Source organism: Xyrauchen texanus, chromosome 37 (genome assembly GCF_025860055.1).
Source record: "Xyrauchen texanus isolate HMW12.3.18 chromosome 37, RBS_HiC_50CHRs, whole genome shotgun sequence".
Taxonomy (NCBI): Eukaryota; Metazoa; Chordata; class Actinopteri; order Cypriniformes; family Catostomidae; genus Xyrauchen; species Xyrauchen texanus.
This window is the reverse complement of record NC_068312.1, coordinates 38094637-38121162: the sequence shown is the minus strand read 5'-3', so window position 1 is coordinate 38121162 and position 26526 is coordinate 38094637. Positions and strand designations below refer to the sequence as shown.

Here is a 26526-nt window from a genome sequence, read left to right as displayed (position 1 = left end):
TTGCAATTCTTATTCGTAAAAATTGTATTATATCGAGAAACGGTGCAAAAATGTAAAAATAAATCAACTTGCCATAGTATCCCATGTCTTATGGTTGGAGTTGGTCGTAATCGACTGAAGTGATGTTTGGCTGGCACAGGCTGCATTTAGTCATCATCACTCAGAGACACGTAGTAGTGGAGTCCAACATGAAGCAGGAATGGAGCTGGATCTGGCTAGTTCTGGTGACCTCAGGATAGGAGTCCCGAGGTTGAGACATGGAAACAAATAGAATAATATTAGCGTAGATGCCATTCAATTTACTACAGAGTTGTAGATTAGAAGATATATTTCTGAGAAATGTTTCTGGTTCCGGCAGATCCAACTAAAGTGATGTTTGGCTGGCACAGGCTGCATTTAGTCACCATCACTCAGAGACACGTAGTAGTGGAGTCCAACATGAAGCAGGAATGGAGCTGGATCTGACTAGTTCTGGTGACCTCAGGATAGGAGTCCCGAGGTTGAGACATGGAAACAAACAGAATAATATTAGCGTAGATGCCATTCAATTTACTACAGAGTTGTAGATTAGAAGATATATTTCTGAGAAATGTTTCTGGTTCCGGCAGATCCAACTAAAGTGATGTTTGGCTGGCACAGGCTGCATTTAGTCACCATCACTCAGAGACACGTAGTAGTGGAGTCCAACATGAAGCAGGAATGGAGCTGGATCTGGCTAGTTCTGGTGACCTCAGGAAAGGAGTCCCGAGGTTGAGACATGGAAACAAATAGAATAATATTAGCGTAGATGCCATTCAATTTACTACAGAGTTGTAGATTAGAAGATATATTTCTGAGAAATGTTTCTGGTTCTGGCAGACACAACTAAAGCAGCCTAATTGTGGGTTGGAGGATAAATGAGGTGTATGTGTGGCTAAATAGATGAGTCTTTACTCTAGACTTAAACTGAGGGAGTGTGTCTGAGTCCCGAACAGTGTTAGGGAGACACTTCCATAGTTTAGGAGCCAAATATGAAAAGGATCTTCCGTCTTTTGTGGATTTTGATATTCTAGGAACTACCAACAGGCCAGAATTTTGCGATCGTAATGAACTTGATGGAATATAGTGTGGTAGAAGGTCACTTAAGTACTGCAGAGCTAGACCATTCAAAGCTTTGTACGTAGTTACAGAATTTTACAATTAATATGAAATTTAACAGGTATTGGTATCGGATCGATAAGAATATATGTATATATCAAAATATATTTAAAACAAAAAGAGGCAGGGTTGTGTTTTAAAACATATTTAATTTTATTGAAAATATACATTAAAATGAAGATAACTGGAGCAGACAGGTAATGCCAAGACCAGGTACGATAGTGACGATCATATTGTGTCATCCCTTTGTACTTCAGAGTTGCCAAAATCTGAACCATTGAACTTGGCGTAGCGTTGCTCACAAAGCACATCGATCCAAAGCCTTTTCGGGTACGTCTTGAATCATTGGTTGGAGTCCTTCCAACCTCCCATCCATTTGAATGGATCCGAGTTCTTTACGTATAGGTTCCGCAAATTCCAGGTCTTCGTCGTCCCCAAAAACGGGTTGCAATTTACGGCTCTGGCTCTTGCCTCATATGGTCGAGTTGTTCAATCGTTTGGTCATGTGAAAGCCATATTCACTATGACCTCCCGTATGGTTTTCTCCTTGGCTGCATACTCAATTTGTAATTATTGGGACTATAATCAAAGCTTGCGTAAGTAGAGATAAGGAATTGGTTATTGAAAATGTGGCATTCAATCATCCGTTTCTAGCTAAATACATTAGTATAAAGCTGATATAATTTGATGCAAAGCTTGTCCAATGTAGTAAACGGCTAAAGCAAAAGGTTTAACGCTGAACCCATTTGTGTACAACTGAACACAGTAGTCTACACCTACATATAAGTTGTGCACAGCTGGGATAAGCGAGCATAGACCTTTCACACGAGCAAACCACTGCCGGCTGGCTGTTGGATTTACGGTGTCATCAGGAATATTAATCGTAATGGATTCAGGTGATTCTCTAAGCATTTTTAAGATTTTGTTTAGCTTACACAAAAGATGATTGAAGAACATCTGATCCTGCTCCAGTCTTCCTCCAGTCTCTCGATGTCTGTTCGAAATGAGAGCGAGTGAAAATCCAGGTCTATATATATGAATGGGGCGTGTCTTAACAGATGTCAGCTTTTGATTGGCAAGACCAAATAATCCATCCAATGAACAGTCTTCAGTGAAGTCAAGAGATATGACGTGTCAGAAGTAAACACTTTCAGAAGGGGAATTCCAGCTTTCGTTTCTTATTTCTTCGAGTCTTTCTAATGAAGTCTGTTGATCATTTTGAGAAAACTGAAACTAAATGTGTTCTCATTATTCTCCTCCAGCACTAAATATTCATGATTTCATTAGACGGAGATTCATTTGCAAAACATTTGTCGTTTCTTTTATGTTGCAGTGATGTAAAGTTCTTTGGTGGGTTTTGGGTGTGACTCTTCTCTGCCTGATCAAAGGTAAAATTTGACTGTCATCCAACAATAATTAACAGTAAACCCACAAATCCACTGTCACTTCTCAAAACTGTAAAACCATTTTCATACAAACTACGTGAAGTTCCACGTGAACGGTCATATCAGACTGAACAACAAAACAACATGTTCCCAAAACATTAACATATAACCATCAAAAGCATCTTTTGCTTGTCTTGTTCATAAATATGTACTGAAAGCTCAAATTAATGTTGGAGAATATAAAGAATCCCTAAAAGAGGTCCGAATAATTTTCTTCTTAATTTATCTGTCATAAACAAAGTTACTCAATTAAAAATGAATGTTTCTCATCAGCTAACAACAGCAAAAATGTCCTTTTATCCTTTGACCATTTCCCCATTCTATCTGTTCATTATGTAACGTGTAATATAGTTTGATAAAGAACACATGACATGAATGTTTGAGTGCAGGAGTGGAGGTCAAGTGATGAACGCCCTTTCTATTGTTGATGATTCGTGTTTTTCCATGACGCAGAACATTATGTTTAGTTTTGAAAGTTTGTGTTTTATTAATTCCTTTGCTGTCCACCAAGTCACTTGCAAGTTCCCGGACATTTCTGGGGGAATGGCTCTAGCCCTCACCCTCAGATCGAACAGGTCCCAGACGTGTTCAATGGGATTGATATCCGGGCTCTTCGCTGGCCATTGCAGAACACTGACATTCCTGTCTTACAGGAGATCACGCACAGAACAAGCAGTATGGCTGGTGGCATTGCCATGCTGGAGAGTCATGTCAGGATGAGCCTGAGTCAACAACAAACAGGATCTAGCGCTAGCTCGCCCCCACCTCAGCTACTCAGACCACATCTCTGTTATGCTAATCCCAGCATACAGACTGCTCGTCAGGCACACATAACCGCTTCAGAAGCTGGTGAAAACCTCACCAGCAGGAGCCATCTCTGCTCTTCAGGACTATTTTGAGTGTACTGACTGGCACATGTTCAGGGAGGCTGCAATATATGGCAACTCTACCAACTTGTAGGAATACACAGCATCAGTGATCAGCTACATCAGCAAATGCATTGATGATGTCACTTTCTCCAAGACCATCACAACACGCTCCAACCAGAGGCCGTGGATGACTGCGGACGTGCGTGCGCTGCCAAGGACCCGAGACTCCGCCTTCAGAGCAGGCGGCAAGGCATCCCTAAGAACAGCAAGCGCCAAACTGTCCCGTGCCATCAGAGAGGCAAAGCACGCACACGCCCAGAGAATCCATATTCGACAGCGGCAACACACGGCTCATGCGGCAGGGCATCCAGGCCAGCACCAACTACAGGACAATATCAGTTGCCTGTAACAAATACACCTCGCTTCCAGATGCGTTGAACGACTTCTACGCTCGGTTTGAAGCGCAGAACGATGTGGTGGCGAGGAAGACCACCCCTCCTCCCAACGACCAGGTGCTCTGTCTTACCATGGCAGATGTGAGGAAAACTCTACGTAGAGTCAACCCACGGAAGGCTGCTGGACCAGACAACATTCCTGGCAGAGTGCTCAGAGGATGTGCAGACCAGCTAGCAGATGTTCTTACCGACATCTTCAACATCTCTCTGAGCAGCGCCGTCATTCCAACGTGCTTCAAGGCCACCACCATCGTCCCCATGCCAAATAGGTCTTCAGTGTCCTGCCTCAACGACTACTGTCCCGTCGCACTTACACCCATCATCAAGAAATGCTTCGAGAGGCTCGTCAGGAGGCACATTAAGACCCAGCTGCACTCCTCACTAGACTCACTGCAGTTCATGCATCCATTCAACAGATAATGCCATTGCCACCACCCTCCATCTGGCCCTCACCCACCTAGATAAAAAGGACTCATACGTTCGAATGCTGTTCATAGACGTCAGCTCAGCATTCAACACAATCTTTCCTCAGAACCTTATGGGAAAGCTGAACCTGCTGGCTCTGGACACCTCCCTCTGCAACTGGATCCTGAACTTCCTGACTGGGAGACCTCAGTCAGTCTGGATCGGGAACAGCATCTCCTCCACCACCACCACACTGAGCACTGGGCCCCCCCCCCCCAGGGCTGTGGGCTCAGTCCACATCATCAAGTTCGCCGATGACACGACCGTGGTGGGTCTCATCAGCAAGAAAGACGAGTCCGCATACAGAGAGGAGGTGCAGCGGCTAACGGACTGGTGTAGAGCCAACAACCTTTCCCTGAATGTGGACAAAACAAAATAGATGGTTGTTGACTTTAGGAGAGCACAGAGTGACTACTCTCCGCTGAATATCGACGGCTCCTCTGTGGAAATTCCTTGGTGTTCACCTGGCAGAGAACCTCACCTGGTTCCTCAACACCAGCTCTATCACCAAGAAAGCCCAGCAGCGTCTCTACTTTCTTCGAAGTCTGAGGAAAGCACATCTCCCACCCCCCATCCTCACTACATTCTATAGAGGGACTATTGAGAGCATCCTGAGCAGCTGCATCACTGCCTGGTTTGGGACTTGCACCGTTTCGGAGCGCAAAGACCTGCAGAGTATAGTGAGGACAGCTGAGAAGATCATTGGGGTCTCTCTTCCCTCCATCAAAGAGATTTACACCAAACGCTGCATCCGCAAAGCAACCAGCACTGTGGAAGACCCCACACACCCTTCACACAAACTCTTCACCCTCCTGAACCATTCGGGCCCTCATGGCCAGACTGTGTAACAGCTTCTTTCCCCAAGCCATCAGACTCCTCAGTACTCAGAGACTGGACTGACACACACATACACACACGTCCAGAGTTGCACTTTAATTCATTGTCACCTTATATCTGGCTGCTACCTCAATAACTTCTATGTCCATAGAACACTATCTCATAGTATGTTTTGTTTACGTTTGGCGTTTTTAGAAAGTGTCATCTTTTTGCACTACTCCGATTACAAATGTGTACTGGTCGGCACTGCACTGTCTCTCACTGTGCCTATTGTCCTGTTCCTTTTAGTAATTATTGTACTGTCCCGTACTTTTTGCACACGATTGCACGTGCACTTTATGTAGGTATGTTATTTAGTCTGTGTAGTCTCATGTGGTTCTGTGTTTGTTCTATGTTGTTTAAGTAGCACCATGGTCCTGGAGGAATGTTGTCTTGTTTTGCTGTGTACTGTACTAACTGTATAGGGTTGAACGACAATAAAAAAAACACTTGACTTGAAAATCCCTTTAGCACTTGTGAATCTTTAATACTAATTATTTAAAGACCTTCAAGTTGGTTCATTACACTGCCTTGTAAACCATGAGTGGGTCAGTGATCATTCAATGGCAGTATACAGTACTGGAAGTGCTCAAACATTAGCATTAGATGAAACATTTGTGAGGTTTGATTGAACTGTTTTTTATTGTAACACTGGTTTGTGTGAACGCACAGGATGTGCAGGTTTACTTTAGGGTATTTTAGGGGAATTCATAATCATAAATCAGAGTAAGTTATATTGTGCTTGAAGACACTGAACAGAGTTTCGATTGTGTGTTTGTGTTTGTAGGTTTTGAATTGTGCTTCGTCACAATCTTTGATGGAAGGGGGCAGATCGGGACTATAATGGATAATGGGAGACATATGAGGGTCTCTGGTGCTTGTGTTCTGTCATAATCATGAAGCTGATGGGTTTTGGGTTTGACTGAATCATGAACAGCAGGAGCTTTCAGAAATATCAGTTTATAATGGCTGAGACGGTGGTGATTTTGTTTAAGAAGTCAAACTTGCGCTGGTAGAAATATTTAGTAGGACCAGCGAGAGAACTGATGATCTGCTCCAGAAGCTCTCCAATGTTCGCTAGAAAACACAAAACAAACTCAAGTGAAATAACACAGAATAACAGAGTAAATGAAACATCTCTGATCAGCTTTAGTCATGGGCTTTAAGTGAGTATACGTCTTTAATTAGTCTTTCAAAATGGCCTCCTTCCTCTATAATTCTTTCCAAGATGATGGTGTGTGCATGTGCGTGAACAGACCGGATATCAAACTTCATAGGATAGAGCCCAACAAGTCAACAGCGGAAAGAAGTCATCATTTCTGGGAGTGCAGTGGGAAAAGCACATACGCTATAAACGATACACATTTATACACACCGATGCAATATATTGACTGTCCCCTCATGTTGTTGTATATGCGCTTGTATACCGGGGGAATCCCAGAGTTTGACGTAAGCAGGAAAAAAATAAAATAAAATTCTTATAACTAAAAATAACTATGATTAATTTTTTCCCAAGAAAGCTCCAAGGTTTGCCAATCGCCAGTATCAGTATTGGTAGCAGTATCTACGATATTGGACTTGAAATTATTGGTATCAGATCGATAAGAATATATGTGGTATCGCCCTTCACTAACCTGTCAGACCGAGTATCAACCTGTTGATGTTTGAGTACCAAGAAGACATATGGCAGGTATGTATGTGGTATGTAGTCTAATCCATATCAATATTATTAACTGTCAAACCTCCTCTGTTCTTGCCAGATCATTAGGTAGAACTAGATACATCTAATTTAGTCTAATACAACAGCACTGCAATAACTGTTAACATGATACCCTTGCTGAGGTTAAGTTTTTATGCAATCTGTTTTTAAGAGGTGTTTGTCCATCCTATTTATATGGATCTCAGTATAACCTGTACAGTTCAACAGCACCACAAACTACAGCGGACACAAAAATAAATCAACACCTCTTTAAACATTAAACTGCATTAGATTCTCATTCATTCACTGACGTCCACAACAACAACCTTCCACACCTTTTTCCCGCCATTGGCTATTTAGAGTATTTTTGGGCTATCACCCAAACTATATACATATTAATATATTTAAAACAAAAAGAGGCAGCGTTGTGTTTTATATCATAATTAATTTGATTGTAAATATGCATTACATTGAAGATAACCAAGGTGAGATGGTGACGACCAACGTTTACGAATCCGAACCACCAAGAACGCAAGACCGACCTTGACGTACTTGGTATTGAGAAACATGAGACGCAGGTGAGAGTACGCGTCGCTAACCCGGCCTCGCGTCGCAGCGGGAGTTGATCACCGCGCAGAGTATGTGAGTGGAGTGGCAACATCAATGTCCGTTCTCCATATCGCTGCGGCCGTTTTGAGTTTTGTGGTCCGTTCTCCATATCGTGACGCCATTTTGAGGTCCGTTGTCCATATCGCGGCAATGTAGGCTACAGATGTAGGAACACTCAAGATATATACATAATATATTTGAAACAAAAAGAGGCAGCATTGTATTTTATTTCATATTTAATTTTATTGAAAATTTACATTCAGCAGGTATTGCCAAGATTAGGCGAGATGGTGACGACCAACGTTTTCGAATCCGAACCACCAAGAACGCAAGACCGACCTTGACGTACTTGGTATTGAGAAACATGAGACTCAGGTGAGAGTACGCGTCGCTAACCCGACCGCGCGTCCCAGCAGGAGTTGATCACCGGGCAGAGTATGTGAGTGGAGAGGCAACATCGCTGCCTTTTTCTAGATACTGAGGCGCCGTTTTGAGTTTTGAGGTCCGTTCTCCATATCGTGGCGCCGTTTTGAGTTTTGAGGTCCGTTCTCCATATCGTGGCGCCGTTTTGAGTTTTGAGGTCCGTTCTCCATATCGTGGCGCCGTTTTGAGTTTTGAGGTCCGTTCTCCATATCGTGGCGCCGTTTTGAGTTTTGAGGTCCGTTCGCCATATCGTGGCGCCGTTTTGAGTTTTGAGGTCCGTTCGCCATATCGTGGCGCCGTTTTGAGTTTTGAGGTCCGCGTTCATAGTTGATCGTTTATAGGCGATTTAAACATTCATTACTTTGTTGCTAACTGAAGAAAGTTGTAAATACCTGATCCAATGTTGTACACAGCTGAAACAAGTAGTCTACCACTGAACCCAGTTGTGTACAACTGAACACAGTAGTCTACACCGACACCAAAACTGTACAACACTTGGAGAAGCGGGCGTACAGCTTTCACACAAGCAAACCACCGCCGTATCTTTGGAAAAGACAAGACTGGTGGATTTACTGTGTCCTCAGGAATATTAATCGTAGTGAATTCAGGTGATTCATCGAGCATTTTTAAGATGATTGAAGAACGGCTGATCCTGCTCCAGTCTTCCTTCTGTCTCTCGATGTCGGTCCACAATGAGAGCGAGTGAAAATGCAGGTCTATATATAAGCCATATGAATGGGCGTGTCTTAACAGATGTCAGATTTTGATTGGCCAGATAAAAATCCATCCAATGAACAGTCTTCAGTGCAGTCACCAGATATGACGTGTCACAATAAACACTTTCAGAAGGGGAATTCCAGCTTTCGTTTCTTATTTCTTTCCTTCAAGTCTTTCTAATGAAGTCTGTTGATCATTTTGAGAAAACTGAAATTAAATGTGTTCTCATTATTCTCCTCCAGCACTAAATATTCATGATTTAGACGGAGATTCATTTGCAAAACATTTGTCGTTTCTTTTATGTTGCAGTGATGTAAAGTTCTTTGGTGGGTTTTGGGTGTGACTCTTCTCTGCCTGATCGAAGGTAAAATTTGACTGTCATCCAACAATAATTAACAGTAAACCCACAAATCCACTGTCACTTCTCAAAACTGTAAAACCATTTTCATACAAACTACGTGAAGTTCCACGTGAACGGTCATATCAGACTGAACAACAAAACAACATGTTCCCAAAACATTAACATATAACCATCAAAAGCATCTTTTGCTTGTCTTGTTCATAAATATGTACTGAAAGCTCAAATTAATGTGGGAGAATATAAAGAATCTCTAAAAGAGGTCTGAATAATTTTCTTCTTAATTTCTCTGTCATAAACAAAGTTACTCAATTAAAATATGAATGTTTCTCATCAACTAACAACAGCAAAAATGTCCTTTAATCCTTTGACCATTTCCCCCCATTCTATCTGTTCATTATGTAACGTGTAATATAGTTTGATAAAGAACACATGACATGAATGTTTGAGTGCAGGAGTGGAGGTCAAGTGATGAACGCCCTTTCAATTGTTGATGATTTGTGATCATCAAGAGTCATGTCAGGATGAGCCTGCAGTACCTCATGAGGGAGGAGGATGTGTTCCTTGTAACGTACAGGGTTGAGATTGCCTGCAATGACAACAAGCTCAATCCGATGATGCTGTGACACACCGCCCCAGACCATGACAAACCCTCCACTTCCAAATCGATCCCGCTCCAGCGTACAGGCCTCGGAGTAACGCTCATTCCTTCGATGATAAACACGAGTCTGACCATCACCCCTGGTGAGACAAAACTGTGACTAGTCAGTGTAGAGCACTTTTTGCCAGTTCTGTCTTGTCCAGTGAAGGTGGGTTTGTGCCCATAGGCGACGTTGTTGCCGGTGATGTCTGGTAAGGATCTGCCTTACAACATTGTTTGAGGCACATTCGCCACGTTTCGCGGCCGACCCACCGGCCTGCTCGATTCTCCCGATGGACAGTCTGCCCCTGATCTGCCCAAACATGCGTCGGCCCACCGGGAAACTTACCCGAATATGGTCATCCAATGTATGAAGCATTCTGTAAATACTGAGACTTGAGGGAATAGTTCAGCCAAGGACAATTCTGTCATCATTTACTCAACCTCAAGTTGTTCCAAACCCACATGACTTACTTTCATATGCGGAACTCAAGGAGAGATGTTAGGCAGAGTGTTAGCCTCAGTCACCATTTACTTTAATTGCACCTTTTTTCATACAATGTAAGTTAATGGTGACTGAGGCCAACACTCTGCCTAACATCTCTCCTTGAGTTCCTTATGAAGGTAACGTCACAGTATGGACCGAAAGTGTGAATTATTGCAAAGGAATGAATGTGTAAAACATCGTTTGATGTTTAACGGGGCTTGACTCGCACTCTTTGACATCTGCCATTTCAAGGGGATTTCCACAGGCACCAGATCTTTCCAGAAATAGTTGCAAGCATTTACTTGTGTTCAGAGTACAAATACAGCAGGTGCCGTCTTCTGTTGAACTCCAGTGATGCTCCAGAGGTCCTTCAGGCATGAAGATGACCACTCTGAAATGGACCGCACTCAGAAAGTGTCACGTGAAGTCAATTAAAAACACTCACTAAAGAGAACGTCACCATGTTTTCTTTTTATTTCAGAAGGTTTTAAATGCAGGTACAGAAAATCAATGTTGTATCAAAAGTGATGGTTTGACACTGGAGCCATCGAGTCATTTCAGTGTTTTGAAGTCTGGCGTCCTCGCGGTGTCTCTGTAAAGGTCAGGGAGTGCAGAAGGGGGAATGGTTCAGGTCAGAAACGGGGTCCCAGCGGTGGTGAGGCTCCATAAACTTGACCGTAGTGAATTCAGCTGATCCTGCTCCAGTCTTCCTTCTGTCTCTCGATGTCGGTCCACAATGAGAGCGAGTGAAAATGCAGGTCTATATATAAGCCGTATGAATGGGCGTGTCTTAACAGGTGTCAGATTTTGATTGGCCAGATAAAATCCATCCAATGAACAGTCTTCAGTGCAGTCACCAGATATGACGTGTCACAATAAACACTTTCAGAAGGGGAATTCCAGCTTTCATTTCTTATTTCTTTCCTTCGAGTCTTTCTAATGAAGTCTGTTGATCATTTTGAGAAAACTGAAATTAAATGTGTTCTCATTATTCTCCTCCAGCACTAAATATTCATGATTTCATTAGATTATGAATATATAGTGCTGGATATGTTGTAGTGATGTAAAGTACTTTGGTACTTTTTGGACTTTCTTAATTTAAATCAAAAGATTCAAAGAGAAACATTTGAGAAAAAAAGAACGTTTAAAAAAACGGAGATATAACGATCGTTGTTGCCTTCCTGACCAGTTTTCTCTTTGTCTTCTCATCACTTTTGGAGGGACATCCCGTTCTTGATAATGTCACTGTTGTGCCATACTTTCTCCACTTGTTGATGACGGTCTTCACTGTGTTTTATGGTACGTCAAGTGCCTTGGAAGTGTTTTCATAGCCTCACCTGAGTGATACGTTTCAACAATGAGATCCTCTTTGTGGTTGATGGATGGAACTAAGATGGATGGATGGAACTAAGGTGGATAGATGGATGGATGGAACTAAGATGGATAGATGGATGGATGGAACTAAGATGGATGGATGGAACTAAGATGGATGGATGGATGGAACTAAGGTGGATGGATGGATGGAACTAAGGTGGATGGAACTAAGGTGGATGGATGGATGGAACTAAGGTGGATGGATGGATGGAACTAAGGTGGATAGATGGATGGATGGATGGAACTAAGGTGGATAGATGGATGGATGGAACTAAGATGGATGGATGGGTGGAACTAAGATGGATAGATGGATGGATGGAACTAAGATGGATGGATGGGTGGAACTAAGATGGATGGATGGAACTAAGATGGATGGATGGAACTATGGTGGATAGATGCATGGATGGATGGAACTAAGGTAAATAAAAATAAATAAATGTATCAATTGTCACACATTATACATACATTTCTGCATATACATGGTGAAATTATTTATTTTTCACATATCCCAGCTAAGCTGGGGTCAGAGTGCAGGGTCAGCCATGATACGGCGCCCCTGGAGCAGATAGGTTCAAGGGCCTTGCTCAAGGGACCAACAGTGTTGTCTTGGTGGTGTTGGGGCTTGAACCCCTGACCTTCTGGACAGTAACCCAGAGCCTTAACCGCTGAGCCACCACTGACCTAGGTGGAGGTGAATTGATGGAATTAAGGTGGCTAGATGGATGGAACTAAGGTGGCTAGATGCATGGATGGATGGAACTAAGGTGGCTAGATGCATGGATGGATGGATGGAACTAAGGTGGATGGATGGATGGAACTAAGGTGGCTAGGTGGATGGAACTAAGGTGGATGGATGGAACTAAGGTGAATGGATGGATGGATGGATGGAACTAAGGTGCATGGATGGATGGATGGAACTAAGGTGGATGATGGATGGATGGAACTAAGGTGGATGGATGGATGGAACTAAGGTGGATGGATGGATGGATGGATGGATGGAACTAAGGTGCATGGATGGATGGATGGAACTAAGGTGCATGGATGGAACTAAGGTGGATGATGGATGGAACTAAGGTGGATGGATGGAACTAAGGTGGATGGATGGAACTAAGGTGGATGGATGGATGGATGGATGGATGGAACTAAGGTGCATGGATGGATGGATGGAACTAAGGTGGATGGATGGATGGATGGAACTAAGGTGGATGATGGATGGATGGAACTAAGGTGGATGATGGATGGATGGAACTAAGGTGGATGGATGGATGGAACTAAGGTGGATGGATGGATGGAACTCAGGTGCATGGATGGATGGATGGATGGAACTAAGGTGGATGGATGGATGGAACTAAGGTGGATGATGGATGGATGGAACTAAGGTGGATGATGGATGGATGGAACTAAGGTGGATGATGGATGGAACTAAGGTGGATGGATGGAACTAAGGTGGATGATGGATGGAACTAAGGTGGATGGATGGATGGATGGAACTAAGGTGGATGGATGGAACTAAGGTGGATGGATGGATGGATGGATGGAATAAGATTACGTTTAGTCCAAACACGGCTATTCGTTGATTTCAGATCAACAGATGTATTTTAAAAAAATATTTTGGAGGATCAGTTTAATATTAAGAATACATTTATTGAAAATACATTATTTTATATAGGCTACTGCATAATTTGCTTTTGATTTCTAAGCTGATAATTCCCAACATGGAGAGAAAAAATGTCAGTTTATTTTCACTTATTTTGAGCGTTTTACCAGATTAAGGCCCTTTTTTATTGAGAGATCTGGTAACACTGCAACCGGTATATCACCCACCCTTTGCACAGACTACTGTCACTTTAAGTGAGCATACAGTTTATGCTCAGAATGAACCGAAAAAATTAATAAAATTAGTTTCTAAATTGCCCACACTGCTTAGACGGCACAGCAAATAATTAATGTAGACATTTATTTAATTCAATACAATAGACAGAATAAATACTTCAAAAGGAAAGAGATAGAAATTTGATGCAACAGTACAAACGAGCGTACAAAGATTAATACGGCACAATCGATTGATCAATAAACAGGCACATACTGTGAAAACAAGCAGCGATTGGTCAGAGGTCATGTGACCCAAAGATCATTTAAATATTAACACTCAGATTCAAAGCTGTAAATACAGAACATGAAGATCCACACGATACCTGACAATAAATTCACATCAGTTGGCAAATAACACTGGCACTTTGACTTTGTAATCATTACAGTATGAAATCAAACTCAAGCTATCATGCAACAGAAAGGCTAAAGACTTATAAGTGCTGATTTTAATGCGTATAAATGAACGAAAAAGCATTTTGGGGTTATAAAGCGCACGAAGGGGCCGTAAGATCCACACCTTCAGTACGGGATCTGGTTTTGATAGTACTGGATCATGTCATACGTTTTGCTCCTGAAACAAAATGAAAACAGAGTTCATGAAGTCACTTATATATTAAACCAAACATGTGTGAGAATATGAGACACTGACCTGCTACTCAGGAAGCAGTTTTGTATGACTTTGATGATAAAAGCCGCAGCTTCCTTCTCACTGACTCCAGGATTGAATCGCTGCCTACGACACATTTCAACAGCTCAAAATCTGTCAATAACTCAAAGGGGAACTTCTGCTGCACAGTAGCTGCTTTACTCACTTGAGCAGTTTGATGGTCTGACCGCGGAAGCAGGGTAGTCCTGTATCCAACATCAGCGTTACCAAGGCAACCACAGCATCCATGTACGGCCTGCCGAGAGCGGACAGAAGTCAATTCTCAAGTCTCTGTTTCTGACCGACACACACAACACAACACATTAACACATTAATGAAATAAACCGTATGAAATACCTGACGGCCAAGTATCCGCGCACACACATCTCCATGAACCACTTGAAGGGCGTGGCCTCCATCTTCCCGCCCATAATCATCACCATCTCATCCGTTAGTTTGATATCCGGCTCCCAGCCCAGATTCCCACCGGGAGAACTCTCAAACATGAAGCCAAAATCTGCAGAGGACAAATCGCACACCGCTCATGTTCACTCATGTTGTCGTGTATAGTATGAATAAACACTATGACTTACCAGAAAGCACGTCATTATTTATGCAGGGCCGTCGATTGAACTATCATCAAAAATGAAGGCCGAAGTTTGTTTGTTATTAAAATGGCTTGGTTTTATAGTATGACTGCGGCCTCTAGAGGTGACACTAAAACATTGTCAGGATTTGCTGAATCTAAATCTCTCAGCATTGTCAATATTCATCCATATTTCTATGCTTAAAGGAGCACTCAGCAACTTTTGTCTTTGAGTCATCTTGGACTTAGTGACACCTAGTGGCTCGGAGGCATCATTACTTAAAATCAACAGTTTTCAGTATCAGATGTCATTGTAGAAATGTAGCATTCACAGTCAGTCATGATTACTTTAATCAATGAGAGAAAGTGTTTAATAACAGGTAGAATAAAACCGCTTTTATAAGGTTACTGATGTGAGTGGTCGTGATTTCCCACATTACAACATTTCAATTCATGTGTTTAGAAGTTAAACTTTTTTTTAAAGAGGAAACAATTACTGAGTGCACCTTTAATGCAATCAATATTTAGTTATTTAATAAGATAATCAAGTGTTTTAAATTAAAATGATGGCACGCAAAAAAAATAAATAAATTATAAGTAAATGTGGCCCGTCAGCAAATACGTTGCTTACAACTTCATATCTTGTGAATAATAATAAACCCTATTCCTCATTATTCTGTTTATTTCGGTTATATCAAAATAGTATATATATATATATATATATATATATATATATATATATATATATATATATATATATATATATATATATATATATATAAAAAATATATATACAAAGTATATAGTTTATTTATACACAATAAAGTATATATATATAAAAAAATATATATATATAAAGTATAAAAAAATCTATAAAAATTTTTTATACTTTTTTTATATATATATATATTTTTAATACTTTTTATATATATATATTTTAATACTTTTTATATATATATATATATATATATATATATATATTTTTAATACTTTTATATATATATATATATATATATATATACTATATATATATATATATATATATATATATATATATATACATTTTATACTATATATATATATAAAGTGAGAGAGAGAGATTTCATATATATATATTTTTTTACATATATATATGTATACTTTGTGTATAAATAAACTATATATATTTAATTTTTTATATATATATAAAATCTATCTAGCTATCTATCTATATATTATATAAAAATAAAATCTATATATCTATCTATCTATCTATCTATCTATATATATATATACACACACACACACACTATATATATATATATATATATATATATATATATATATATATTAGTTTATTTATTTATATAAATAAATGTGCGTGCTTTGTTCACCGCGATTCGACTGGTGCATATTTCTCTCAGTGATCATGGCTAGTGTAGTTCTTCACCAGGAATACTATTACATATGATTTTTGAATAATTGCGTTGAAATAACGCAGACTGATGGCTTCATCAGAAGTATAGAGCCCAATGCATCACATCCTCGAAAATTGATTGTTGATTCTCATGCACAACCATCAGAAAGTGCACTGATTGTCATGACAACGGCGAACATGAAAGTGCCTACGCAAGTACGCAAAACCAAAGGTGCATCAAATACTAGCGTGTGAGATGAATCATAGCAGCTGTATTTTAGTATGTGTAGACACCATAAAATACCGCAATTTAGTGATCATTGGAATTAGTGGGTCCCCCCAAATGACAAGTTCCCATTTGTCCCCCTTAACGACGGCCCTGCACAAATGTGAACGTATATTTGATGATCTTATTTATGTCAGACCGATGTGGATGAGGTGGCCTTGTTTGTCCAGCATGATGTTTCCATTATGTCTGTCTTTAATCTGCAGTAGAAAGAGCAACAGACTGTACGCCGCCATACTCCGGATGAAGTTATACCTCGCCTGAAATGCACGAAGACGGGGAGAGATTCAGTCAAATCTAATTCACAACCAGAGTGTTAAATAATAAAAAGCAAGTGTCTTTTCTCACCTTCTGGAAGGCCAGTGTGGACTCGTCTCCGTACTGGTTGCGGAAATAATCGTACATCCCGAAATCGGTCTGTCGTCCCAGCTGATCTCTGGACTTACAGTCTGGGATACACTCAATAACGCCACACTACAGGAGAAACACAACGCTATTACATGCAATAAAAGCATCCAGATACAAGAGGAAGCCATCTAACGTCTACATGAACAATGCATTTCAGATGGCATCACACTAGTTGATTTTGCAAACAATTTTCAGACAATAAATGTCATTTATATAGTCAAAGTTCTGATGAGACTGACAGACGATTGACCTGCTCGCACCTGATCCGAATCCAAACAGCATCGACTCTTATCCAGTGAGATTGTCTTTGGTTTCAGCTGAACTTGACTATTGACTTGAAAATTGGGAATAAATACATTTTCCAATCACTCACCCCTGGTGCCGTAGCAACCACTCTATAGGGGAAGACAAAAAGATCAAGTCCCACCAGCTGGAAGATGTTCTTAAACAGACCAATGATCTGCAGGGCCAACATGTCCTACAGAGAGAACACAAGAGAGATGCTAGAGCAATAAGACAGGAGAAGCCGTGCATTATAGTGATTTGTAATGGTAAATGGTCTGCACTTATATACGGTTACCAAAGCGCTTTACAATGTGTCCCATTCACCCATTCACACTTATACACCAATGACGGCAGAGCTGCTATGTAAGGTGCTAGCCTGGCATTGGGAGCAACTTGAGGTTCAGTGTTGTGCCCAAGGACACTTTGGCATGTGGAGTCCGGGAATCAAACCACCAACCCTGCGATTAGCGGCCGACCCGCTCTACCACCTGAGCCACAGCACATATTACGCTTTCACCAAGTAATATAATTCAGTTGCTGTATGCCGTTTAGTTGGTGCATTAATATACGTAGAGCTCAACTGATGTGCAGTTGTCTTGCCAGGTAGTTGGTATTGAATGTGGCTCAGACACGGATACCTCTCTGCAGTCGTCTCCTACTTTAAAGATGGCCGCCTGCCAGCAGATCTTCTGAGCTTCTTCCTCACTGCGAGCTTCATCCAGAGAGTCGGACCGACACAGTAAACCTACACACACACAAACAGGACTGAGCTTTGCATAGAGGAGTGTGTCACGATACTAGTCTTTATTATGTTGGCTTAAAGCTAACGTACTGTTATGCAGAGTTTACACTACATGATTTTAAGCCGACAGTTTTGTGGAGATCGCCGACAAAACCTTGAAATCGTAGGCAAATAGGAGCTCGCTCCCGTAAGCGACGATAGCAATGTGTGAATTTTGATAGAAGCACCGATGCGTCGCCGATGTCAGCGAGATATCTAGCTGTAGTTGACCTACAGCCAATGAGAGAGCAAGAAACGGGGCGGGAAGTTTCAGTGGGAGGAGTCCTGATGTACCTACAACAGAACATCAACTAGCATGGCTGAGGTATCAAGAAAGTCTCATTGGACTGAAGAAATGGAGGAAAGATTAGTGGGACATTGGCAGGAGCACCAGTGCCAACATTTGATGTTTCCTCTGAACTGTAGCACAACCGGTGGAGAAAGAGAGGAGTTGGAGAGAAATAGCCAATTCTATTGGACGTTAGTAGGAGGTTGTGGCAGGGCGGAGGGCGGGAACGGGTTGTGATATACACATCCGGTCACTTATCAGGCTAATTAAGCCTCCGAGAGGGATAAAGGCCAATGGCAGACGGTTGTGCGATGAGAGAGAGAGAGAGAGAGAGATCGTTTACGGACATGTCCCTCGTGTGTGTTTGTCTTTTGCTTCAGTTTTATATTAAACTATTATTTATATTTTCAAGCTGGTTCTCGCTGCCTCCTTTCCATTGAACGCCTTAACACTGGTGCCGAAGCCCGGGAAGGAGGAGGAGGGATGCCCGTCGCGGAGTCCTCGACACTGCCGTCCACCCAGAGGAGCACCGCTACCATTCACCGGGGGAGGGAGTAGAACGACCGCCCGGACACGGTGAACGGCCGCCGTCCGCGAGGCGAGTGGGGACTGGACTCCCCAACCACCTGCAGCGATGGAGCCGCTGCCATCCCCTAGAAACACGGAGGGGTCGAAGGAAGACTGCAGTCCGCGAGGGGAGGAGGGAAGTGTCTCTCCGACCACCTGGAGTGGTAGGGACGCTGCCAGGGGCGGAGGAGTGTCCCCACGAGTCGCCGAGAATGCGGAGGGGCGTTCTGACCGCCGGGGGTCACGAGTCTGACTATGGTCCACCCAGGGAGAAGCGGCTGTTGTTCGCCTGAGAGGGTGGAGAAGTGATCGAGGACCATGCGACAGTGTATTGGAGAACCGTCGAGTAGGTTTTTTTTGTGTTTTTTTCCATCCTCTCTCTCTCTCTCTCTCTCTCTCTCTCTCTCTCTCACTGCCGCTCTGCATTGGCCTTTTACCTCTTGTTTAAATTTTACAGTGTTTTTGGGGGGTACTACACTGTTACAGGAAGTACCCCCCCATATTTATTATTTCTGTTTCCCTCCCCTTGTCCCCTCCCTCGTCCAGGTAGATGGGGATGACCTGCCGGCAGACGGGGCTTAAAGCACGCCCTCCCCCAGGGAAGGAGGGGGGGGGGGGGGTGTACGTCAGGCCGAGGGCTCCCCAGCGTGAGAACAGGCCAAATGAATGTTTGAGTGTTATTCTTTTGCTGCCTTGCAAGCACTGACATTTCCTTCAGCAAATGCAAATCTTGAATTCTGATGCTTGTCTTTTGGTCTGTACCTTCCTTCTCCAGCTCACTCACTCCACAGCGTTTCACCTTGAATTTGGCCAGGTAAGGCGCTTTGGCAGCACTATGAAGAAAAACACAAAGCAACATGTTTGTATCATGCATCTAACCCCATAAAACTGACGTTTGATTATTTTCGGTGGTGACTGTACCTTTGCATTGGTGTCCCAGATTTGTAGTCAATGTCTAAAACTATAGCCTCAGGGTTACTGGGCAGGTAACAGCCTGAGAAATACACAAAAAAAAGTACAGTATGAAATATTAGGGTGCCTTTGGAATTATTATGTGTTGATTAATGTGATTATGTTGGCTAGACAAGGCCAACATACTGTCATTCAACAGATTTGGTTTAAATGGCAAATGGTCTGCACTTATATAGCGCCTTTTTAACCTTAGTGGTATTCAAAGCACTTTACACTGTGACTCATTCACCCATTCACACACTCATACACCAATGACGGAAGAGCTGCCATGCCATTGGGAGCAACTTGGGGTTGCCCAAGGACACTTCGGCATGCAGTGTCATGAGGGACGGGAAACGAACCGCCAACCTTGTGATTAGTGGCCGACTCGCTCTATCACCTGAGCCACAGCCGCCCCAGGGTTTCTCAACCACTAGATCATGACCCAAAAGTCATGAGCACAAATGACCAATTAGAAGGATAGAACTCTACATGTGCAATGTTTGGGACAACAGTGACCTCTATTGTCAAATCATGTTAATATCTCCAGGTTTATGTAAAAGACAGTCTGCATTTGTCTGATGTTAGTTTTTAACGGTCCAAAGACATAATCCGCCAATGCTATGAATCATTCTTTTTGGACAAGGTCTCTTAACGTAGAGTTGCATGCACTAGGCGGCTGTGGCTCAGGTGGTAGAGCGGGTCGGCCACTAATCACAAGGTTGGCAGTTCGTTTCCCAGCCCACTTGACTCCACATGCCGAAGTGTCCTTGGGCAAGACACTGAACCCCAAGTTGATCCCAATGGCAGACTAGTGCCTTGCATGCAGCTCTGCCGTCATTGGTGTGTGAGTGGGTGAATGAGACAATGCAGACCATTTACCATTTAGACCATTTACCAGCTCCATGCATTACCATGCTAGTCTGAATGTAATCCATTCTCTGGACATCGCCATTTCAGAGCGGCAGTCCCAAAGAGGGTTGCAAACCATCCCGTAATATACGGGATTGTCCCGTATTTAAAAGATTAAATATGTGTCCCGTATTTAAGCTGGTCCATTGGTGTCACCACAAAATCGTCAAGATCATTAATTTAACCTTGATATTTATTGGAAATTTTGCCTAGGGTGGGTAAGGGACCATCTGAAAAGTCCTCTAAAACTGTGGAGGGTGTGGTAAAAGACTGTCTAAAAACTTCAGCCAACATTACAAAAGCTACAAGTGTTGGGCTGTAGATATTAGGCCTCTATATTATAAGCATATAAACAAAAATGGACCCCACCACAAAAAGCTTTAAATGTCTCTTTTTCTTTCTTTCCAACTCTCCTAAAGAAATGGGCTTACACATTTCGATTTCAAAACTAAATTCCATCTGGATGGATGGATGGATGGAACAAAGGTGGATGGATGGAACGAACTAACTAAGATGGATGGATGGAACTAAGGTGGATGGATGGATGGAACGAACAAACTAAGGTGGATGGATGGATGGAACTAACTAAGGTGGATGGATGGATGGAACGAACTAAGGTGGATGCATGGATGGAACGAACTAAGGTGGATGCATGGATGGAACGAACTAAGGTGGATGCATGGATGGAACTAAGGTGGATGCATGGATGGAACTAAGGTGGATGGATGGATGGAACTAAGGTGGATGGATGGAACGAACTAAGGTGGATGGATGGAACGAACTAAGGTGGATGGATGGAACGAACTAAGGTGGATGGATGGAACGAACTAAGGTGGATGGATGGATGGAACTAAGGTGGATGGATGGATGGAACTAAGGTGGATGGATGGATGGAACTAAGGTGGATGGATGGATGGAACTAAGGTGGATGGATGGATGGAACTAAGGTGGATGGATGGATGGAACTAAGGTGGATGGATGGAACTAGGATGGATGGATGGATGGAAAATGGTCTTAAATCATTTGAGTCTACCTCTAACTATCCTTTAAAACTCTATGGCTTTGTCAAGCCAACATCAAAGTTTGTCTTGACGAACTTTACCCATCTAATAGTTTTTTCAAGTCTAATACATTTTTCGCAATAACGTTGAAGAGATGTTCAAACCTGGCTGGACTTTGATATCAGACAGAGCTCGGAGGCACGCTCTCTTCCGCTCATCACCTTTAGGAATAGGCCTGAAATATGAGCAGAGAAATATATTAGTATAATATAAACATAAAAAAAAAAATACACATTTGTGTTCATCAGTTCTCATTAAATCACATCTCTAATACTTTCTCATACTAGCTCATTTCCACAAAACCAGAGTTTATTCTTTCGATTAGCAAGCATTATCTGTCTGTAACAACAATGCAGTTTATTCATGACCTCAAGCGATGTTTGCATGCCAATAAACGTTTTATCTGATGCATATAAATGTACAAAAAATATCAAGAGCTTTCAAAAATCTGAATTTCCTGATTGGCTGGCTTCAAGCTACTTCTGAATGTCAGGGCGCATCGGTTTAAAAGTATCAGTTCACTGTGAGGTATCAGCTGTTATTTCAAGTACTTTATAATGGCGGAGACGTTGGTGATCTTGTTGAAGAAGTCAAATTCCCGCTGGTAGAAATCTTTAGCAGGACCAGAGAGAGAACCAATGATCTCCTCAACCAGCTGCTCCAGAAGCTCTCCAATGTCAGCTAGAAAACACACAGATCACAGAGTAAACCAGACATCACTGAAGAGCTTTAGTTGTAAGCTGATGAGGGTGAAGAGGAACTTTATTTACGATCCTTCTGGTGTCCCTCCTCATCTGTGTAGATGTTGGTCTTCATGTTCCAGATGAACTGATGTGCCAGAAGCTGGGACTTCTGAGCGGCCCACAGGATGTATTCTCTCACATAACCCATCTGAAAACATACATATACAGTATAACTAGTGCGCTTGGCATGCACCGCAAGAGGACACGTTCAAAACATTTAAATTAAACTGACAAACATTTCACTTTCCAAACCAAATCAGAGCTAACGCAAATAAAACTAGATACTGTAGGCGAGTACTTTGACGTTTGCCTGATAAAGCCTTGTTGGAAAGGTTAAACTAGTTTAAAAGTTTAAAGTTTGATAGATTAACAGACAATAAAGTGAGACAAACAACTCGCTATAGAGAGAAAGTGAAAGCGACTTAACGCAGATCAAAGGCCTTGTGTGGGTTTGTTTACATTTGAATTTTTGAAAGTTGCAGTTTGAAAGCACGAACATTCCGTTGCCCAGTTTGAACATTCTATCAATGTTAAGGGGGTTGCACACTGGACACATCTGGCAGACGACATGGCACATTCTAAAAATCAAAACAACTGTACGCATCTGTCCGCGGCGCCCAGCTACGACTCCGGAGGCTACCCAAATTTCTGCCGCAACTTAGGGACAAGTGGAGCGCAACTTTCAAATTGTCAAAGCACATAGATTATTTACTTTAGCCATTCCAATTTTGTTTCTTTGGTAACAATGCACTGATGAATCGTTTCGCAATAAGACTAAGGATGTAAAATGGACTCGATTCTGATTTCACATTGACTTCAAACACACACACACACACACACACACAATACCTTATCATAGCGAAGGGCCTGAACAATTTGCGGGATGTAAAACAGAATAGCATCCTGTTAAAAGACAGTAAAATATGAATGACATCATATTAATGAAAAGAACACAGAATGCAGAACTTTTAAAAATGATGATGATGACGATTGTGTGGCATACAGGAGGGAAAGATCGCAGGACTTTGACGGCATACTGTGCGGTAAGCGGGTGAGGCGGGTACATGCTGGAGAAATACGACAGGCCGGTGGGGGGGTCGGCTGGTGCCCAGCACAAGATGTGACTCAACTCAGGCGAGTCTGCATCAATAGTGTGCCACGTCACCAAGAACTGCAACAGAAAACACACATGGTGGAGACTTTTATTGACTTCTATTATACAGTAATTATTGAGCTATTGATTTATTATTTCCTTAATCCTCAAACCAAACCAAAAACAATTCTTCCTGCATTTCAATTTTCATTTAAACATTATTTAGCTCATTTATCAAGTCTCATGGGGACTGTTGGCTATTCCCCACAATGTAGCCGATTTCAGTTATTAGTGGACAAATAGCACAGTTTTTATGATGCTAAATTTAAGACTTTAAGACCTTATCAAGACCAACTAATGGACATTTAAAAACACAAGAACCTCCCAATGATTCTGCAATCTAAATCCCTTGTCATAGATTAGCCAATAATATATACATTTACAGAAATGTACTGACTGTGCCACTTGAGTTGACATGATTCACGAACGGCAAAAAGACATGCCAAGGTTGGAGTGAACACACAAGTTTGGGTTATCTTTTGAACTATAGGTGGCGCTGTCACCAAACTGCTCAGGTACGTTCAAGACATGATGTCAATGATGCATACCATTTTTTATATAAATCTGGCAATACATTCAAAAGATATTTAACTTTTTGGTAATATGGGAAAATGTACATATATATGGGTATCTATGAAATCCTCATGACCCAAGAAATCCATAGACATCAATCGCATGATTATAGGACATACGGTTCAAAAGTTACAGGCAAAAATAGACATTTTTCACATTTATTGACCATTTATTGCATGCACCCTTAGATCATTGTTCTGATGAAGCATACCAAGTTTTGTTTCAATACGACAAACCAATGTTGAGCCGCTGTTTAGGGAAACCAGGGCAAAGTTTGAAGGATTAATAGTGAATAAACGTTAAACGTCATAATGCAAGATGGCTGCCACTGTAATGGAAGGAGTTTTAATTTAAGCGGTCCAATTGTATCATCAGGAAGAGAGTAATTACATGCAAAAAATATTTAGTTCAAAACATACACGCAAAAGAAAAGTCATTTTTTGAACTGATGGTGGTGCTATAGAGTGTATCCTAGAAACTGCCAATTGGGTATGGAGACTATATGTGCCCACAAAATCACTCTTCAATTAAAAATGACAAACACAACGAACAACCAATCCCTCATGCATTACACACATTTAATATGACCTTATGAACTTTTTCAGACCTGCAGAAACCCTGACAGTTGCACATGGGTTGTGAAAATCAGACGAGAACAAGACAAGTGTATCAATTGAAATATGGCATCTACCCAGACATAATCTATGGCACGGATGTGTCATTTAATACTTTGATCAACGTTGATTGATAACCAGAACTCAACAGAACCAAAGTGCTTTACACAAGTAAATAAAACCACATGCTAAACATAATAAAACATGAATAAATATAATGATAGTTATTCACCTTCACTGCTTCAGGGACGTCACTAACCGCTCCGGGATTCAGCCGCACCAAACGTGTAACTTCTGAAAAAATGGCTTCTGTGTTCTTGAATCTGTGAGATATTGTGTGGCTTAATTGTGATCTGCTCAAACATGCGCAGTGCTGCTATACCCGTATATCAACACAGTACAACAGTCACAAAACACACTTGTGTTTGAACTACCTTACTTTTATTTTCATTCAGATTATAGAATAAGCACGATTATTTTTTAATTGTTTTGATTAATTAGAAATTCAGAATACAAATCTCACATTCAGATCTAAAATAAATAATAAAGTAAACAAACTAGGTCAAAGGTCAGGCAAAGCTGGATTATTTAATTGCGCCACCCAGTGGTCAGCCAAGATTAAACAATTCTGTAACTATTGCATTTACATTACATTTATGTATTTGTCAGATGCTTTTATCCAAAGTGACTTACAGTGCACTTATTACAGGGACAATCCCCCCGGAGCAACCTGCAGTTAAGTGTCTTACTCAAGGACACAATGGTGGTGGCTGTGGGGTTAGAACCAACAACCTTCTGATTACCAGATTACCAGTTATGTGCTTAGACCACTACACCACCACCACTCCACATTAATGTTAACAACAGGATCAGCAGGGAAACACTTTGGCATTTATGGGTGGCGTAAGTAAACTGCCCATCTTTGGCCTGGTTTAATCTGATTATTGGGCATTTGTATTTGGAGTTCTGAATTTCTTCTTGATCTGCAACTTTGAACCTGTAATTCTATTAACTGAATTATTCCGCTTCTAAAAACTTCAAAGCAAAAAAAAAATCTGCTGTTTACAAATACAAATGTATAAAATATGCCACATAAATCTTCAGTTTTGTTAAAGGGATAGTTAAAATTTAAAATAAAAAATTTAAATTCTCCAATCATTTAATCACCCTCAAAATATCCCAGATGTGAGACTTTCTTCTGCAGAACACAAATGAAGATATTTAGAAGAATATCTCAGTTCTGCAGGTCCATACAATGCAAGTGAATGGTGACCAGAACTTTGAAGCTCCAAAAACCTCAACAGAAACATAAAAGTACACACACACACGCATAAAACACACAAACAAACACTCAGTCACTCTCACACACACACACACACACACACACACACACACACACACACAGCACGCATGCATGCACTAACACACACACACAAGTTGGTGCAGCTATTAAGGACTCTCCATAGACATAATGATTTTTATGCTGTATGAACTATAGATTCTATCCCCTAACCTCACAAAAAACATATTCAATAAAACATCGTTTATTGTGTTTTTTTAAGTGATTTGAATTATGGGGACATAATATAATATAATACCCTTGTAATCCATGTCTTCAGAAGTGATATGATAGGTGTGCGAGAGAAACAGGTCAATATTGAAGTCCATTTTTTTATACTCTAAATCTCCACTTTAGCTTTCTCTTTCAGATGTGAAAGTGAAACTGGAGATTTATAGTAAAAAAAGCACTTTTTCTCACCCACACCTATCATATCACTTCTGAAGACATGGATTAAACCACTGGAGCCTTATGGATTACTTTTATGCTGCCTTTATGTGCTTTTTAGAG

General features: G+C 41.4%; 1 protein-coding gene across 2 annotated transcripts in view; it reads right to left on the bottom strand.

Moving 5' to 3' along the window:
* The window catches only part of pi4kab (phosphatidylinositol 4-kinase, catalytic, alpha b), a 74352-nt gene that overhangs the window by 8587 nt on the left and 39239 nt on the right, over window positions 1–26526 (bottom strand). The window contains exons 40-55 of one of the 2 annotated variants that reach the window (XM_052109211.1): window positions 24910–25000; window positions 23341–23508; window positions 23187–23240; window positions 22365–22485; window positions 22146–22275; window positions 21699–21769; window positions 19592–19664; window positions 19433–19503; window positions 17672–17778; window positions 17122–17226; window positions 16689–16814; window positions 16480–16600; window positions 14430–14589; window positions 14239–14328; window positions 14076–14159; window positions 13334–13997 (exon numbers count right to left, since the gene is read on the bottom strand). In XM_052109211.1, the coding sequence (XP_051965171.1) occupies window positions 13946–13997; window positions 14076–14159; window positions 14239–14328; window positions 14430–14589; window positions 16480–16600; window positions 16689–16814; window positions 17122–17226; window positions 17672–17778; window positions 19433–19503; window positions 19592–19664; window positions 21699–21769; window positions 22146–22275; window positions 22365–22485; window positions 23187–23240; window positions 23341–23508; window positions 24910–25000 (1624 nt within the window). In that variant the 3' untranslated portion in view covers window positions 13334–13945. Of the gene's footprint in view, window positions 1–13333; window positions 13998–14075; window positions 14160–14238; window positions 14329–14429; window positions 14590–16479; window positions 16601–16688; window positions 16815–17121; window positions 17227–17671; window positions 17779–19432; window positions 19504–19591; window positions 19665–21698; window positions 21770–22145; window positions 22276–22364; window positions 22486–23186; window positions 23241–23340; window positions 23509–24909; window positions 25001–26526 lie in introns of those variants that run through there. The other variant, XM_052109210.1, reaches the window with a different exon arrangement.